Source organism: Oncorhynchus gorbuscha, linkage group LG15, assembly GCF_021184085.1.
Source record: "Oncorhynchus gorbuscha isolate QuinsamMale2020 ecotype Even-year linkage group LG15, OgorEven_v1.0, whole genome shotgun sequence".
Classification (NCBI taxonomy): domain Eukaryota; kingdom Metazoa; phylum Chordata; class Actinopteri; order Salmoniformes; family Salmonidae; genus Oncorhynchus; species Oncorhynchus gorbuscha.
Window position 1 is genome coordinate 57,959,920 of NC_060187.1, and position 19,879 is coordinate 57,979,798.

Consider the following 19,879-nt stretch of genomic DNA (forward strand, 5'->3'; position numbering starts at 1 on the left):
AGCCTTAGGAAGTGCAACATGCTATCCCACTGTATCTTCAATAGGGAATAAGTTGAAAAACGACCAACATCAGAATTCCCATTTCCTGGTTGGATTTTTTTCTCAGGTGTTTGCCTGCCATATGAGTTCTGTTATACTCACAGACATCATTCAAACAGTTTTAGAAACTTACGAATAATAAGTATATATTAGCAACTGGGACTGAGTAGCAGGCAGTTTACTCTGGGCACCTTATTCATCTAAGCTACTCAATACTGCCCCCAGCCATAAGAAGTTAAGTTAACTCACACGCAAATAAATGTTGTTGACTCATATGTGGTCAAAGCATAAACTGGAGAAAACACCAAAAAAACAACAACCTTAAACTCAAACAGACAGTTTAAAAACTGTTTGCTATTTCAACATAGAGGATGAGGTCATCGTCATTGAGCTTGAGCTGGCCAATCAGCAGTCTATTCGCATTATTATTTTTTTATACCGGTATACGCCCCCACCATTCTGTTGTTGGGGTGCACCCACACCATTCCAACACAGAAAAGCTGCTTTTTAACATACTTAAAAACATTTTGGAAGGAAAACTAAAATCACTCAAACTGTATTGTAATTAATTATAGGTCATATTTCGTAGAAATCCTGAAACACTGGACAGTTACTTTAAAAGATCTATTGGATTTACCCAGTCTTTGGTGATATAAGAGACCTTCACAGGACATACTGTACATATTACATAACACATTTTGTACATTATCTTGCTGAGAACATTCTGGTCTATGGGAGAATTACAATATTTGGGTCAATGACAAGGTGCTTTTCCAACATTAATTCAGTTTCTTTGGCAGCTTCTCCAACTTATTCTGTTGTTTAGAAGGATACTGTATAGTATTTGGGGTTCTTTGGGCATAGCTTTATACATGTGAAAAATGTATACCATTGTATTCCACACTGCATAAAGAGATGGAATAAGGAATATATTGGTCAATGAGACAGGAAATACATTATGGCCACCAGAACCACAATATTAAAAAACATAATAGTAAAAGGTGTAATTTCAGACAAGGACATTATTTGAGACAATTATTTCTTATTACATGAGAGCTGAATTTCGGACAAACGAGAGATCACATACGGTATATCCCAAATGATGATACAATATGCATCAACAGTCAAACACTCTAGATTCACTTTTGCCGTATTATTGAGTCTAGAGGCAAGATTTGACTACACTGTTATAAATGTATACAACTTTCAATAAATTTCAAATAATCCAGTTAAACACGACAGGGGATTCATCCCAATTCTCTACACTTCTCCCAAACTGTTCACACACAACCTGTCATGGATTTAACATAAGCTATGCAAGCACATGACTGCTAAGGAAGGACAACATCAACAATAAAAACATTGCTCTTTCAATCAGTTACAGTAAATTACAAAGGAAAAGAACAAGAGAATAATTACCCAAGGCACATTTTCACACAAGTATCCCATTGAAATCAATTAATGATTTACGTGGAAGTTAGAGTTGTGCAAGTTTCTCAACCCTGAATGAATCCCGTGGACAAGATGCTTAGAGGCATCAGAAGTCCCCCGCATCAGATTTGAAATTGAGGATCTCTGCAGCCAGCTTCTGGGCATCCATCAGGTGAGGGAAAATCCCCATGACCGTATCTACTTGGTGGGGGTTGAAGATGGCCTGCAGTTTCTTACGGAGCTCCTCTCTGTCTGTGTCAAAGGCAGAAGGTGGAGGTGGCTGGGCCCAGAAGTTGAGTTCCTGCTGATTCCTGTAAGAGGAGCATGAGTGGGGGGCCCCATGCGGGGTTGGGGGGTGATGGTGGGAGCTCGGGGTGAGGCTACACGATGCACTAGCCTGGGGGACCCCGCTATGGAAGGGGTCTGACCAGTACTTCTGGGGGTGCTGATGGGGGTGGAAATTATGTGCCCCCACCCTGCCTTGCTGGAAGTTGCAAGGGAGGCTGGAGTGGTGCATGTTGGGTGGGAACAGAGGAGGCGAGTAGGTGTCAAACCTTGGCTGGGATTGGGACTCGAGGTGTGGGTTGCTGTGGTACTGCTGCTGGGGACCTGTGAAGGGAGCCAAATGGAAACACCTGCAGGGCTGGAGGCTGTCCTGGGCCAGCCTCTCTGGATGCATGCCTGGATGTCTGGAACCCTGTTGTTTCTTCTGCTGCCTGGGACTGAAGGCGTTGCTGTGGCCTTGGGGCACATCTGAGTACTGGCTCTCATAGGTGCCAAAACCAGAGTCCATGCATTCATGGGAGATGCTGGCATAGGGGAGGTCAGTAGTAGCGTAGGGGGAGAACATACTGCCCATATTGGGCCAGTCCATTTGTCCTTGGTCTAGTGCTGTGGGGCTGCGGGCCTGCTGGTTCCTACTGGAGTGTGGCCCATCCCAGGACAGAAACATGTTCTCAGTTACCTGGCTATTGGGACACTCCCTCAGGGAACCGCGATGCTCCAACGTCAGCCTGTGCTCCAGGTCATTCTCCAGAGAATAGGAGGGAAAGGGGCTCGGGTCGGCCTGGGGGCCTCTCAGGTGTGATGTCGTGTGATTCCGGTCCTCTTTTACTGAGGAGAGCCTTGCCTTCTCCCTGAGCTCATCAGCCAATGAGCAGTGAGATTGGTGAGTGCGCTCAGGGTGGTAGAACTTACACTTTACGCCATACGTGCACTTTTTACCTGAAATAGAAAACATAAATGAGTTACTAAACATGACAGTTACAGTATTTCTACCTAAATCTAAAATAATACAATTCTACAGGAGAAAGTATCTTGAGACTTCACAAAGAGTCTCAGATTAGAAGTGCTGATATAAAATAATTTATGCCTAATGGAGACCTGATCCTAGATTAGTACTTTATGTTTGTCTTCTGCTTCAACAAGACAGGTTTTAAACTAAGCATCAGTGTTCAGACAATATAATTAGAACCCTATGGTATCTCACACATATATCTCTATGGTTGAGATCCTACCATAAGGACAGAGTTGGCGTTTGTGTTCTGGTAGTAGAGGCTTCTTCCTCAGGAAGTTCTCCAGACTGGGACCATGACGACCAAGCGGGTCATCTGGGGGCATGAATCTGGGCCGAAAATGGGTAATATTGATCAGAAAACAATACAGGCAGAGAAGTGATAGAGGATCGAATCTAATCGATTAGAACAATAAGACACGGTGCAGGCAGAGGGAATGTTTGCTTTTCATATCTGAAATAATTACATTAACACAGGTCTCATGAATCATCCTCTAACCATACAGGAGTGGTCACCAACCTTTTCTGAGTCAAGATCACTTTGAGTCAAAATGCAAGCGGAGATCTACCACAGATTTGTTTAAAAAAAACATAAGCCTATGCAACATTAACCTATTAAAAACAGTAGTGTAACAATTAGGTTTATGCATTAGGCTATAGGCCCAATACCTTATCACCGCATATTGGCTTTGCTTGAAATTGGCCGGCAAATGTATTGTTGTTCGCACCATTTTTATACATTTTAGATAGGCTATACGATCAGACCGGTAATAGACCAGATTTTGTATTACCTGTGAGGCACAGCTGAGTGAGCTACATTTATATAATAATTTATTTTACTGGGCTGATTGTGCCTGCATCTGATGGTCAGTCTCAGTGGAGGGAGCGAGCAGCAGACTGAAGGTTCGCCTCTTAACGCCTCTTTCCATTTTCTACGCTGACCAAAAAGGGACACGTCTTCCAGCTGATGGAAAAACTTGAGTCGCAGCACATTATGTCTGCCTCTGGACAAATACATGTTGTTAATCCTTTTATGGTGATTTTACAGTAACATATTTATTGTGAGATATTAATGTAATAAAACAGAATCATTAAAAGCTTCAAAGGAACCTGTAACCACACCTGTATAGCATAAGAAAAGCCAATATACAACATAAATACACACATTGTAATCTAGAAGCATGCCTGGATAAGAAGTGTCAGAATCAATATAATGAATGTACTTATGACTACAGCCTGGAGGGTGCTGATATAATCTACTTGTGACTGCAGCCTGGCAGGGGCCCCTATTACCTTTTAACCAAACTGTCATAGTTGCGCCACCAATATAATCGGTTCAGTGATTTGTAGAGTGTTAAATGATTTGTAGAGGCGGGAAAAAGTCAGCCTCAAAGAAAGAAGTTAGGGTTGGAAATAATTGTGGCGCAAAGCCAAAAAGAGTTCATAATTTACAGTCACTCCTCTCTATGTATGTAATGTAAGGATGAAACTGTATAAAAAGAGTGTGCTAAGGTTGGGAAAAACAGTTGATCCATGAACCAGCTCGGCTTTTTACTTTGTAATAAAGTCTACTTTGAATTCACAAGCTCTGGTATCTGAGAAATATTATTGGACCAATATTCCTACGACACTTTCAACGGAGAAAGTGAAATATTCCTCTATATTAAAAAATACCCAAGCCGCTAATAGTAACCATGCAAGCCTATCGATACACCTTTCTACTCATTCATTACAGCTGCAGTGCTGGTTGTAGCGCAAGTGGAAGTGGTATGAATGTGCATTTTATGGCTTATAAAAGTGTTGAATATTTTTTTTTTAAAGTGTTGACAGTGCTGAGTAAGAACTTAAGCATGAACACGCTCATAAAAAAAACCCAGCTCTTCGCTGTATTTGTTGAGTCATGGTTTTAAAAGTTCTTAAATATCTAAATATAAACTTTGCTGTAGCTTTCTTTTATGCTTGCCACATTACTACAGAAATGGTATTCTGAGCCATCCGATTGGTAGGCCTAAAGTGCACTTGATTTACTCTCCAGGCCCGCCGTGAAGACAGAGTTTGTACCTTCAGACACATGAAATGGTTTAAAAATGGAACACTTCACCTACCTGGCATGCAGGGCAGCTGAATCGGGTGCACCTGCCGCCAACAGCGCGAGACGAATAATATAAAAATAGGAACGCAAGGCTTTGTCATTGAGTTTTTTACAGAAATGTTTGGCAATTGTCTAGGAATGCCTTGGAGATCAACCAGTTGGTGACCATGGCATTACAGTATATTACACTACTACAGTATCTGCTCTGAAAGGTCAAATCTGCTTTTCGGAACCACGTTGCTCGCTATTTCTGGGCTGAATCCTGACTAGAGATGTAAAAAAAGTCTTCTTTGTCTGATGATGAGTAGGAAGGATCGGACCCAAATGCATCGTTGTAAGTGTCCATGATAATTTATTATATCAGAACATGAGAAAATACAAAATAACAAAGTGCAGGAAAGAAATGAAAATCTAAACAGTTCTGTATGGTGAAAACACAGACACAGAAAACAACTACCCACAAACACCAGGTGGGAACAGGCTACCTAAGTATGGTTCTCAATCAGAGACAATGATTGACAGCTGCCTCTGATTGGGAACCATACCAGGCCAAACACATAGAACAAACATAGAATATAACACACAGAACAAACATAGAATGCCCACCCCAACTCACGCCCTGACCAAACTAAAATAGAGACATAAAAAAGGAACTACGGTCAGGACGTGACAAGAGAACTATGTACATGACTCAAATTGTTCTACATATCTACCCTTGGCATCAATGCATGATTAATACATGTTTTTTTCAGAGAGTTAAAAACCTGTTTAAATACATCTCTCCATTTCTCATGTTTCTGTCCAAAAATCAGTATTTATGACAGATGTTACCTGCTGAAACCCCCCATACAGCATGTATGATTCCCCTGCCTGCGTGGGATTGAATTCCGGCCCCACTGGCCTCTTCACCATTGTATCGTCTCTCCATCAATCTCCCCTTAATGCATGCCTGTCACTGTCATCCCCCCCATTTAAAAAATAAATACATCCAGCACTCACTTGTCATTGACGAAAGAGTACATAAGCAGCCTCTCCTCGATACAGCGCTTCCACTCCGGACGCTCTCCCTGGAGGTCCCTATAGGTGTCGTTAGACACGATCACGCCGTCCGACTCGTAGGCCAGCTTCACAATAAAACGGTCGTCGTAGCAGACCACCCGTTTACCACCGACACGTCTCGAGGGCGTGAAGACAACTATCTTCTTCTTCTCTAGCTCCATTAGAATGTGTTGGTCTGGAAATAAACGTACAGATATTTCACCAAGTGTTTTATTATGTCCCAGTCATGTGCCTTTATTCATAAAGCTTCTCAGAGTAGGAGTGCTGATTTCGGATCAGTTTTGCCGTATAGATAATAATGAATAAGATTACATGGACAGCTGTTGCTGGCGATGTAAGAAGAAGAGATGGTTCGCTTTATGTTTGGTCTTTCATCATATACACATTAACATGACTAATATTTCAAAACAACGTATTCTATACCTTTGCATGATGAACAAGCCAGGTGACACTATGATAAGAAAGGGTCGCATAACATTGCTTCAATCAAATATGGCATAGTGTGCCAAATCAAACAGGGGACACGCAAAACACAAATCCATCAACTGTGGATCCCTGAGACAAAACACAGAGCACAAAACCATCAATCGTTTAAAACAAATATTACATGACAGTTTAATTATTACATAAGCTGTTCAAACTTCACCACCCAAATATCACATAACATGGAAACCTCCCAGCAGACTAAATTAAAGCATTGACAAATACATCCAAAATGAATGTTAAATAAATGCACCTGTGTGCACAGTGTGAAAACGGACAATGGAAATGGTTGAAATAAACAAAATGGACAAGCTAAAGGCAACAATGTTCAGTAAGCCAACTTTGGAAAGATCTGGGGCCATATTCATATGGTGTCTCAAAGTAGGAGTAGTGATCGTGGATCTGGTCCCTCCTGTCCATGTAATCTTATTCAATATGACCTAAAAGTCATGTATTTTTTCCTCGACCAGCGCTCCTAATGATACACTTGAATATGGACCCTGACTTAAATAAGTGTGAGACAGAGCTCCATATTGAACAATTTCCTTGAGGTTTTTAGAGACTACTATTGACTAAAGCCTGAAATGCACTCACAAATGTCAAATGTCTGTGTCAAAAATGCTTTGATTGTTCAGGTAACAATAATCACTTGACATGTAAACCATAACGCTCTGCTTGATTAGACACAGTTAAAGACTCAGTTTCAGACAGTAACCTGAGTGTGTGAGAAAAACAGTTGTATTTCCTGGTGGGGATTTCCCAATTCCCTGGTAGGATTGACTGTTGCGGTTATTTTTGACTTTCTGGTTACTGGGACTGAAAATTTAACTTTTGGCTTGCTTGCTCCACCTCAGACAACACCACTGAACCATGCAAGCAGTGGGCACCAGGTGATGATGTGTCAGCTACAAATAGTGGTCCGATCTACTGCACACTGGCTTTGTTAGTGGTTACGCTGGGTTAACACAAACACCTCCTAACAGATAGCCTTCAGGTACATGGACAAGAGTCACTGCTGTGTTCGACAACATGATGTGGGTTGAAGCAATGACAATTGGGAACATTTATTTATAATTTTTTCAGAAAGCCTAGAGTATGACGTCAGGCAGTATTTCTTGATTTCAGCATTTGTCCAATACTACCCTCTGGTGGAGTTTCCCAATGCCTTTTGCCTCAGTCTCATATTACAGACACATCATATGACTGGAAACATACTGTAGGTGCAGTGAGTGTACTTACCAAAACCCCTGCATATAAATGAGATAAGGGAATGTATTGCATTATTTTAAAGAAATAGTCACAATGAATACTGTATTTTATTTTATTCTATTGTGTTGATTTTCTGTGTCTAGTATTTTTATGCATCGCTGACCTCACAAAATGAATTTCCACAGACAAACCTAATCCTGGACTAAAAAGAGAGAGATCAATCCCGGAAACTGTCCGTAAAAGCATTGTTTCTTGTTGTACATGAACATAGTTTGTGTTTTCAAAATCCCCTGGTATTAAAGTATTCCTATTCAGAAACAGAGACTAGTCTCATTCGAACTATAGTGCATTCGAAAAGTATTCAAGCCCCTTGACTTTTTCCATGTTACAGCCTTTTCTAAAGTGCATAAAATTTAAAACAAAATCTATCCTCAAATCTACACACAATACAACATAATGAAAAAGCAAATGTATAATTTCTGAAATAAGTATTCAGACCCTTTACTTAGTACTTTATTGAAGTTGTCATGCCCTGACCTTAGAGCTTTTTATGTCTCTATTTTGGTTTGGTCAGGGTGTGATTTGGGTGGGCATTCTATGTTATTTTTTCTATGTTTTTTTGTATTTCTTTGTTTGGCACGCTTGGCACACTTGTATTTCGGGAGTTTCTCCTATTCCTCTCTGCAGATCCTCTCAAGCTCTGTCAAGTTGGATGGGGAGCGTCGCTGCACAGCTATTTTCAGGTCTCTCCAGAGATGTTTGATCGGGTTCAAGTCTGGGCTATACCACAACTTGACTCTAATCAAGTTGTAGAAACACCTCAAGGTTGATCAATGGAACCAGGATGTACCTGAGCTCAATTTCGTGTCTCATAGTAAAGGGCCTGAATACTTATGTGAATAAGGTATTTCTATTTTTTAATTTTTTTAATACATTTGCAAAAAAATGGGGTATTGTGTCTAAATTGAGGATTTTAATTTATTTAATAAATTTTAGAATAAGGCTGTAATGTGGAAAAGTCAAGGGGTTTTAATACTTTCTGAATGCACTGTATTTGTGAATCTCACCTGTGATGGGGACATCAGGCCTGGGCTGCTCCTTGCGCCAGGAGGGCACAAACACAATGACGGTTGAGTGACCTCTATCCAGGAAATAGATCACTGCCAACTCAATTCCTTTACAGGAGAACACTTCCTTGTTACCATGACTGGAAGGGAGACAAGAGAGCAGGAAATGGGATAAGTAAATATGTCACTACTTTCTATGAATCAACAAACATTTCTAGTGAAGAGGGCAGATTTAAAAGGAAGGAGAGAGGTGAAAGTGCAGTTTTATGTCGATCTCTGATTGTTTCATTGTTAAAAAGGTAGAGCAAAGTTAATCTGACCAAATAATTTCTCCTCTGTCTACAATGCATTCACTTCAGTGGCAATGCAAGCGAATGACAAGATTTGCATAGTTGTTAAAAAAATACAGGAACACAGGTATGCAGCTCAAACAGTACTCTTTCTGAGTAGTAAAGTAGCATGACATCATTAAAGTAAAGTAGCTGTTATAAGATAATAACATATGACAGAATGACAGCTATACTGTGCATCAAGGTCCTATTTTACGTACATTTACCGGTCAAAAGTTTGGGGTCACATAGAAATGTCCTTGTTTTTGAAAGAAAAGCAATTTTTTTGGTCCATTAAAATAACATCAAATTGATCAGAAATACAGTGTAGTTATTGTTAATGTTGTAAATGACTATTGTAGCTGGACACAGTTGATTTTTAATGGTATCTACATAGGCATATAGAGGCCCGTTATCAGCAACCATCACTCCTGTGTTCCAATGACACGTTGTGTTAGCTAATCCAAGTTCATAATTTAAAAAAGATAATTGATCATTAGAAAACAATTTTGCGATTGTTAGCACAGCTGAAAACTGCTGTCCTGATTAAAGAAGCAATAAAACTGGCCTTCTTTAGACTAGTTGAGTATCTGGAGCATCAGCATTTGTTGGTTCGATTACAGGCTCAAAATGGCCAGAAACAAAGAACTTTCTTCTGAAACTTGTCAGTCTTTTCTTGTTCTGAGAAATTAAGGCTATTCCATGCACGAATGCCAAGAAACTGAAGATCTCGCATTAATATGAAAAGTGTAAACTAAAATACAACATGTCATGTCTCAAAATTGATATCTATCTTACCTCTACTGTTTTATGTCCTCCGGATTTGAGAAGAAAGACAACGAGTTCAACGTTGAGCCGGTCAGTTTGCCTCAATTTCCGCACATCATCCAGCCTAACTGACGCAATGCTATTTTCCAGATTTTTGAATCCTTTTTCAAAACAAAATATATATATATATTTTTTTATCTGACTTCCATTGTTTTAGCAACCCTAATCTTGGCCATCCTACAAGGGAAATAAACTGAACGGATTATTATAGATACATGGGGTTTTGACCATTGGTTTTCTTATAGGAGTGTCTACACAATTAACGTATTATTTCACCCATTGGTAAAAAATATATTTTTGATTGGACACCCTACATTTTTTGTTGTTGTCATTTAGCAGACACTCTTATCCAAATAAATGAGGGTCAAGTGCCTTGCTCAAGGGTGATTTTTCACCGAGTCGGCTTGGGGATTTGAACCAGCAATCTATCGTTTACTGGCCCAATGGTTTTAACTGTTAGGCTACCTGCTGCCACTTCTGAATCTGACATTCCTTTGAACATACACGTGGATTGTGTTTCATTATTGGTTTATGAATTGAATCCAAATATTGTATACTCAAATAGCTAGGTAATAAAACTGTAATAATGGAAGTTCTAAAATGTTGGCTTGGCTCCATCCATGTAATTAGGAGACGACAGTTAAAAATGGTTGTAATTGCAAACACTTGAACTAAGAAGACATAATAAAACTGAGTGACAATGTTGTCTGGCCTGTTCAATATGAACTCTATCCTGACAATATAAACACCGCCTTGACACATAGCTATCACTGGGAGCCAGTGCAAGGCAGAGACTTGCGTAGGAGGAGATTTGCATATAGCGCACCATTAACCTTAGCAAAGGCATGCACAGGCATGGATACTACCTCTTCAAACCTAGCTGACAAAATTATTAAGGTGTATGAGAAGAGCTTGTGGTTCTTGTGTTGCAGGGACATAGTTCAACAGCTGATAATGAGTTGTAGTTTACAGGTATTTTTGCATAGCTGGCTGTCATTATCAATGTCATGTACAAGCAACCACACGAGGAGAAAATAATACAGTACATCTGCTTCATGTAATTTCTCAACCACAATAACATCTAACCCTTACAGGGCAGGACTGTCATGATCATGACATACAGGCGCGCATGCACACAGCTGAACTCATTGAAACACTTCAATTGAATGCTAGCTCTTACAAACATAACAAGAATAATCCCTTCCTCTCTTCTCGACTCGCTCACCTCATGGCCACATTGCTGCCGTCAATGACGATAGGTTTCAGTCCGCTGTCTGTGTCCCTCCTGTCTTCCAGTAATGAGACTGGTCTGTCTCCTGGGGAGCCATGGGTCCTAGAGGATGCCATGCTGGAGCCTGTGTGGCTTTTGGGGCCAGTAGTATCTTCAACACTCTCAGGAATGGTGGAGTTAGAAGTACCAGTGCTGGCTCCGCTACGGACCAACTCCCCCAGTACAGAGTTGGTGTCTGTACTCAGGCCTAGCTTCAGCAGGGCGGCCCGAACCTCCATGGGGGAGTAGCCCAACTTTCTGAAGAAGTCCACCCTGAGTTGGAGCTCAGTGGCTGAGGTCTGGAGACTGGGAAAGGCCTGGTCCATCTTCTACTACTGTCAGTCTGGGCTTTCCTGTGCAGCTGTTCAGCTTGGGAGGGTTATGGCCTATTTTTCATGTTGATACGGTTGCCTGGATTGAACAGAGAGAGACTTTAGTTAAATTCAAAGACAATGTTATGCAAATATACTGAACAAAAATAGTCAAAAGAACATTATTTTTGATGATCATCCAGGTGCTTTTCGGCAAACCTGAGTCAACTTTATAGATAGCAGTTCTCCCATTATGCCTGACAAAAACCAAACACTGCATTCCACAGTAAGAACCTCATACCAACGGTCAAGCATGGTGGTGGTAGTATGATGGTTTGGGGATGCTTTGCTGCCCGAAGACCTGGAAGACTTGCCTTAATAGAAGGAAAAATGAATTCTGCTCGGTATCAGAGAATGTCAGGTCATACGTCTGTGAGCTGAAGCTGAAGCGCAGCCGGGTTATGCAGCAAGACAATGATCCAAAATCCACAATCAGGTCTACATGAAAATGGCTGAAAAAGCAATGAACTTAAAGTTTTGAAATGGCCTAGTCAAAATCCAGACCTAATCCCAATTGAGATGTTGTGGCTGGACTTGAAACGAGCAGTTTATGCTTGAAAACCCAGAAATGTCACTGAGATAAAGCAGTTCTGCAGGCAAGAGTGGGACAAAATTCCTCCACAGCGATGTGAGAGACTGATCAACAACTACAGGAAGCTATTGAATGTAAGGGGGCAGTTACTTATTCACACAACGGAATTGGGTGTTAAAAAAAAGTATCCATATTTGTAAACTCAGGTTCCCTTTATCTAATATTATGTTTTGCATCAGCATCAAAAATAGAGAAAATCAGAAATGGGGCAAATACTTTTTCACGGCACTGTAAAAATGTTGTGTCAATTTCTAATATCTTACTGAGTTACAGTTCACAAAGAAATCAGTCAATTTAAATAAATAAATTAGGCCCTAATCTGTGGATTTCATACGACTGGGAATATAGATATGCATCTGCTGGTCACAAATACCCCCCCCCCATAAAAAAGGTAGGGGCTAATCAGATACTGAAAACCAGTCAGTATCTGGTTTGACCACCATTCGCCTCATGCCGCGCGACAGATCTCCTTCTCATAGAGTTGATCAGGCAGTTGATTTGGCATGTGGAATGTTGTCCCACTCCTCTTCAGTGGCTCTGCGAAGTTGCTGGATATTGGCGGGAACTGGAGCACACTGTTGTATGCGTCGATCCAGAGCATTCCAAACATGTTCAATGGGTGACATGTCTGGTGAGTATGCAGGCCATAGAAGAACTGGGACAATTTCAGCTTCCGGGAATTGTGTACAGATCCTTGCAACATGGCTGTGCATTATCATGCTGCAACATGAGGTGATGGCGGCGGATGAATAGCACGACAATGGGCATCAGGATCTCATCACTGTATATCAGTGCATTCAAATTGCCATCAATAAAATGCAATTGTATTTGTTGTCTGTAGCTTATGCCTGCCCATACCATAACTCCACCGGCACAATGGGGCACCCTGTTCACAACGTTGACATCAGTAAATTGCCCACACGTCTGCCATCTACCGGTACAGTTGAAACCGGGATCCATCCATGAAGAGCACACTTCTCCAGCATGCCAGCGGCAATCGAAGGTGAGCATTTGCCCACTGAAGTCGGTTACGATGCCGAACTGCAGTCAGGTCAAAACCCTGGTGAGGATGACGAACATGCAGATGAGCTTCCCTGAGACGATTTCTGACAGTTTGTGCAGAAATTCTACGGTTGTGCAAACCCAGTTTCATCAGCTGGCTGGTCTCACGACGATCCCACAGGTGAAGAAACCAGATGTGGAGGTCATTGGCTGGTGTGGTTACACGTGGTTTGCGGTTGTGAGGCCGGTTGGAAGTACTGCCAAATTCTGTAAAGCGACATTGTAGGAGAGAAATTAACATTCAATTCAGCTCTGATGGACATTCCTGCTGTCAGCATGCCAGTTGCACACTGCCTCAAAACTTGAGACATCTATGGCATTGTGTTACACATTTTTGTGTCTTTTTATTGTCCCCAGCACAAGGTGCACCTGTGTCATGCTCGTGCTGCTTAATCAGCTTCTTGATATGCCACACTTGTCAGGTGGATGGATTATCTTGACAAAGGAGAAATGCTCACTAACACTTTTACATACAATATTATGGTTAAAGCGCCCTGCTCAAGTCGACAAATTTTTCACCTAGTTGTTTCAGGGATTTGAACCAGCAACTCTTAACCGCTAGGCTACCTGCCGCCCACTAGCAGGGAAGTAAACAATGTGTCCACAAAATTTGAGCGAAATAAGCTTTTAGTGCATATAAAACATTTCTGGGATCTTTAATTTCAGCTCATGAAACCAACACTTTATATTTTTGTTTAGTGTAGTTTGGCCGACATTCTGTATTATGTTAGAGTAATATGCAAATAATTCAGTTGACAACTTGACATATTGACTGTACTGTGTCATGCAGGTGAAAGAGGACCCAAAAGCGACTTAACAGAAACAGAGTTTATTTAAATCCAAAACAGGGAATAACAAAAATCCTCTAGTCTGTAGAGGGAATAACTAGAGAAGCGGCCACAGACTGCAGGTCACATTGCTGGCGCAGGCCGTAGTTGATAGAGCCACCTGCTCACACGCAGCATCTGATGAAGGCAAAAAACACGACAGGACAGGGCGAAACTTCACAGCATGGTGAATACAAAACAAGGAACCGACGGGACAGGAACGGATCACAAAGGAATAAATAGGGACTCTAATCAGGGAAAGGATCGGGAACAGGTGTGGGAAGACTAAATGATGATTAGGGGAATAGGAACAGCTGGGAGCAGGAACAACGATAGAGAGAAGAGAGAGCGAGAGAGTGAGAGGGGAGGGGGAGAGAGTGGGATAGAAGGAGGGAAAGAACCAAATAAGACCAGCAGAGGGAAACGAATAGCATGGGGAGCACAGGGACAAGACATGATAATAAATGACAAACATGACAGTACCCCCCACTCACCGAGCGCCTCCTGGCGCACTCAGGAAGGAATCCTGGCGGCAACGGGAGGAAATCATCAATGAGTGAACGGTCCAGCACGTCCCGAGACGGAACCCAACTCCTCTCCTCAGGACCGTAACCCTCCCAATCCACAAGGTATTGGTGACCCCGTCCCCGAGTGTCCATGATCTTATGTACCTTGTAAATAGGTGCGCTCTCGACAAGGACGGGAGGGGGGAGGGAAGACGAACGGGGGTGCGAAGAAAGGGCTTAACACAGGAGACATGGAAGACAGGATGGACGCGACTTGTCGCGGAAGAAGCTGTCGCACAGCGACAGGACTGACGACCTGGGAGACACGGAACGGACCAATGAACCGCGGGTCAACTTACGAGACTGTCGTAAGAGGAAGGTTGCGAGTGGAAAGCCACACTCTCTGGCCGCAACAATACCTTGGACTCTTAATCCTGTTTATTGGCGGCTCTCACAGTCCTCCCCGCAGACAAAGGCAGACCGGTAATGAAGTCTAAGGCGATGTGAGACCATGGTCGAGAAGGAATGGGAGCGGTCTGAGACGACCGGCAGGAGGAGAGTTACCCGACTTAGTCTGCGCGCAAACAAGCAGCCACGAAACGGCGCGTGTCACGCTCCTGAGTCGGCCACCAAAAGCGCTGGCAAAAACGCAAAGTGCCTCGAACACCGGGATGACCAGCTAACTTGGCAGAGTGAGCCCACTGAAGAACAGCCAGACATGGAAACAGGAACGAAAAGGAGGTTACTAGGACAAGCGCGATGCAGTGTGCGTGAGTGCTTGATAACCTGTCCTTCAATTCCCCAGACTGTTAACCCGACAACACGCCCAAAAAGAATCCCCTCGGGATCAGTAGAAGCCACAGAAGAACTAAACAGACGGGATAAGGCATCAGGCTTGGTGTTCTTGCTACCCGGACGGTGAAATCACAAACTCGGTTATGCGAGCGAAAACAACGCCCAAAGCTTGACGGGCATTAAGTCGTTTGGCAGAACGGATGTACTCAAGGTTCTTATGGTCTGTCCAAATCGACAAAAGACGGTCGCCCCCTCCAATGTCCCATTCGCCTAGGGCTAAGCGGATGGCTGAGCAGTTCACGACCCACATCATAGTTTCAGATGGCGACAGGCGATGAAAAAATAAGCGCAAGGATGAACCTTATCGTCACTGGAAGATAAAGCACGCCTTCTGAAGGCAACCTCGACAATGAATTGTCTCGTCAGGAGTAACGAGGATAGGAGCGGACGTAAAACGTTCTTTTAGAAGATCAAAAGCTCCTGGGCGGAACCGGACCACTAAAACACGTCTTGACAGAAGTAAGAGCTGTGAAGGGCAGCAACTTGACCGAAATTACTTATGAAACGCCGATAGAAATTAGGAAACCTAAAAAAGCTGCAACTCGACACGTGACCTTGTAACGGGCCAATCACTGACAGCTTGGACCTTAGCGGAATCCATCTGAATGCCTTCAGCGGAAATAACGGAACCGAGAAAAGTAACGGAGGAGACATGAAAAGAGCACTTCTCAGCCTTTGTAAACAATTCTCTAAAAGGCGCTGTCAATTCGATGCTGAACATGAATCTCGAGTGACGGAGAAAAAATCAGGATCAATTTAGACAAAAACAAAAATGTTCAGGTCTCTCAAACATCATTAACTAATGCCTGAAAAACAGCTGGCGCATTGGCGGTCCGAAAGAACCCGGTACTCAAAATGCCCTAAAGTGTTAAAGGTTTCCACTCGTCCCCCTCTCTGATGCGCACGAATGGTAAGCGTTACGAAGGTCCAACTTAGTAAAGCACCTGGCTCCCTGCAGAATCTCGAAGGCTGATGACATAAGGGGAAGCGGATAACGATTCTTAACCGTTATGTCATTCAGCCCTCGATAATCCACGCAGGGCGCACAGTATCTCCTTCTCATAGAGTTGATCCGTCCTTCTTCTTAACAAAAAGAACCCCGCCCCAGGCCGGAGAAGAAGAAGGCACTATGGTACCGGGAACAAGAGACACAGACAAATAATCCTCGAGAGCCTTACGTTCGGGAGCCGACAGAGAGTATAGTCTACAGGAGTGGTCCCCGGAAGGAGATCAATACTACAATCATCTGGTGAGGAGGAAGGGAGTTGGCTCGGGACCGACTGAAGACCGTGCGCAGATCATGATATTCCTCCGGCACTCTGTCAAATCGCCAGGTTCCTCCTGAGAAGTAGGGACAGAAGAAACGGGAGGGATGGCAGACATTAAACACTTCACATGACATTCCAGGATAGGATAGAATTACTAGACCAATTAATAGAAGGATTATGACATACTAGCCAGGGATGACCCAAAACAACAGGTGTAAACGGTGAACGGAAAATCAAAAAAGAAATAGTCTCACTGTGGTTACCAGATACTGTGAGAGTTAAAGGTAGTGTCTCAAATTTGATACTGGGAAGATGACTACCATCTAAGGCAAACATGGGCGTAGGCCTGTCTATTTGTCTGAAAGGAATGTTATGTTTCCGAACCCATGCTTCGTCCATGAAACAACCCTCAGCCCCAGAGTCAATCAAGGCACTGCATGTAGCACCCGAACCGGTCCAGCGTAGATGGACCGACATGTTCTAGATGAAGGGACCTGAGTAGTAGCGCTCACACTGATGGGCTCTGGCCTCTTACTGGACATGAATTAACAAAATGTCCAGCAACTCCGCAATAGAGGCACAGGCGGTTGGTGATCCTCCGTTCCCTCTCCTTAGTCGAGAACCGAATCCCTCCCAGCTGCATGGGCTCAGTCTCAAAGCCAGAGGAGGGAGATGGTTGCGATGCAGCAGGGAAACCCGTTGATGCGAGCTCTCTTCCACGAGCCCGGTGACGAAGATCTACCCGTCGTTCTATGCGGATGGCGAGAGCAATCAAAGAGTCCACATCTGATGGAACCTCCCGGGAGAGAATCTCATCCTTAACCACTGCGTGGAGTCCCTCCAGAAAACGAGCGAGCAGCGCCGGCTCGTTCCACTCACTAGAGGCAGCAAGAGTGCGAAACTCAATAGAATAATCCGTTATGGACCGTTCACCTTGGCATAAGGAAGTTTGGGCCCTAGAAGCCTCCCTACCAAAAACTGAACGGTCAAAAACCCGAATCATCTCCTCTTTAAAGTTCTGGAACTTGTTAGAGCAATCCGCCCTTGCCTCCCAGATAGCTGTGCCCCATTCTCGAGCCCGGCCAGTAAGGAGTGAAATGACGTAAGCAACCCGAGCTCTTGCTCTAGAGTATGTGTTGGGTTGGAGAGAGAACACAATCTCACACTGCGTGAAAAGGAGCGGCACTCAGTGGGCTGCCCGGAGTAGCAAGGTGGGTTATTAACCCTAGGTTCTGGAGGCTCGGCAGGCCAGGAAGTAACAGGTGGCACGAGACGTAGACTCTGGAACTGTCCAGAGAGGTCGGAAACCTGAGCGGCCAGGTTCTCCACGGCATGGCGAGCAGCAGACAATTCCTGCTCGTGTCTGCCGAGCATGGCTCCTGGATCTTGACGGCAGTGTAACGAGCGTCTGAATCAGCTGGGTCCATTCCTTGGTCACCTTCTGTCATGCAGGTGAATGGGACCCATCTTGACAAAACAGAGATTTAAATCCAAAACAGGGAATAACAAAAATTCTAGTCTGTAGAAATAACTAGAGAAGCGGCCACAGACTGCAGGTCGACAAATAGGCGCACCTAGTTGATTCAGAGCCACCTGCTCACACGCAGCATCTGATGAAGGCAAAAAACACGACAGGACAGGGCGCCAATCACAGCATGGTGAATAAAAACAATGGAACCGACACAGGAATTTGGATCACAAAGGAATAAATAGGGACTCTAATCAGGGGAAAGGATCGGGAACAGGTGTGGGAAGACTAAATGATGATTAGGGGAATAGGAACAGCTGGGAGCAGGAATTTCAGCGATAGAGAGAAGAACACTTTATATTTTTGAGAGAGGGAGGGGGAGAGATTCTGATATTATGAGGGAAAGAACCAAATAAGACCAAAGGGAAACAGTTGACACAGGGACAAGACATGATAATAAATGACAAACATGACAGTACTGCATTACATGTGTATTACTTTTCAGGCCTAATATATTTTGTATTCACATTAGGCTAAAGTGTCATAGGTCTACAGCAATTGCAAACCGTTTTTAGTTTATTGCAATGTATCACCGAAACTACACAATTAAACTGGTAAACCTATTGTAAACTTCCCAAATGTTATTCAACATTACCATAGCCTGAAGCACCCTGGACGAATCACGAAAGCAAATAACTAGATGAATCCCGAACCAATATAAAATGATTTACCTATGTAAATAATAAAATAGCATATACAAAAACTACGTTACATTACAAACGCCGACAATGCAGAGGCAGACAATGGATTAGTGTATTCGTTTGTACAGGAGAGCCTGGCGCCGTGTTTTTCTCATGACAGTGGAATACAAGTACAGGTGACACGTAAATCAGAGTCATATGACGTTTCAGTGAAACTAACATAGTAAATCATTAGCTTTGTACAAATACACAACACTGACAATGGCGTTTAGAATTTACCTTAACTTTCAACTAGTTTCCCTCGTCGTGGTGCTCCATTTTCACCTTGACCATACATTTAGCATTTCTGATGTATGCTATGGTTATGACTTCGCAGCACCTCCCTTGCTCAAAAGTGTCCTTCCTTTATTCCTGTGTGGCCACGGCCCCAACTTGTTAAAGTCCTCCCAAATTACATTCAAATTACAGCCTACGTTACTGTAGAGCTACATTTTCTCAGTCCTAGCCGAGAAGTCAAATTCAATTCTTGAACCCTGCCCTTATGCTTTCACTGTAAAGTCTGATTTGTAAATAAATTCACCAAAATTATGGAAATGTTATATCTATAGGTGCCGAGGGTGCAGAATAAAAAATATATAAATAATTGAAAGAAATAAGGCCTCTAATTGGACCAGCTACAACAACAACCCCCCCTACAGCGTAATTTTTTTTATACAGTGATAAGTATCTGCCCTCGTGTAGTGTAGGCTCTAGTTAACTATATAATTGATATACGTTATGGTACAGAACAGTTTTTCCCACTAGATGTCACCCTTTACATTGTCTCATGCTGGGTTGATGTACTCCTTAGGCCTACCTTGCAAGGAAATATCAAGCCAAAGCTATCTTTTGTGTGTGTTTTTTGAGTATGTCAATAGGCTGCATGTGGGTTTCAAGTTTGGGGGAAGCTATTTTTTTCAGCTAAAGGAACATTCTTTAGCAGGACACGAGAAAAATGTAGAGTTTTATAAACACATTTCATGCAATTCTACAAGAATTCACTTGCCATAACTGGAGACGTGAGCCTAATCTTTAATACCACAAAATGACAGGGTAGGCTGATTTGCTGAAAATGACAAACTGAGATCA

General features: G+C 42.9%; 1 protein-coding gene across 4 annotated transcripts; it reads right to left on the bottom strand.

Annotated features, from left to right (window-relative positions):
* Window positions 1-1,018: 1,018 nt before the first annotated feature.
* LOC123997584 (endoribonuclease ZC3H12A-like) lies at window positions 1,019-19,435 on the bottom strand. 4 transcript variants are annotated; one of them, XM_046301974.1, is made up of 6 exons: window positions 19,031-19,435; window positions 11,057-11,512; window positions 8,675-8,814; window positions 5,856-6,090; window positions 2,988-3,094; window positions 1,019-2,694 (listed from the first exon to the last, which is right to left on the bottom strand). In XM_046301974.1, exons 2-6 carry the CDS (start codon window positions 11,425-11,427, stop codon window positions 1,577-1,579), a joined length of 1,971 nt encoding a protein of 656 aa, XP_046157930.1. In that variant the 5' UTR covers window positions 11,428-11,512; window positions 19,031-19,435; the 3' UTR covers window positions 1,019-1,576. The 4 variants fall into 4 exon arrangements, with proteins under 4 accessions (XP_046157930.1, XP_046157931.1, XP_046157933.1 ...); XM_046301975.1 differs by lacking the exon at window positions 19,031-19,435 and adding an exon at window positions 18,706-18,841; XM_046301977.1 differs by lacking the exon at window positions 19,031-19,435 and adding an exon at window positions 12,923-13,120.
* Between the last annotated feature and the right edge of the window lie 444 nt (window positions 19,436-19,879).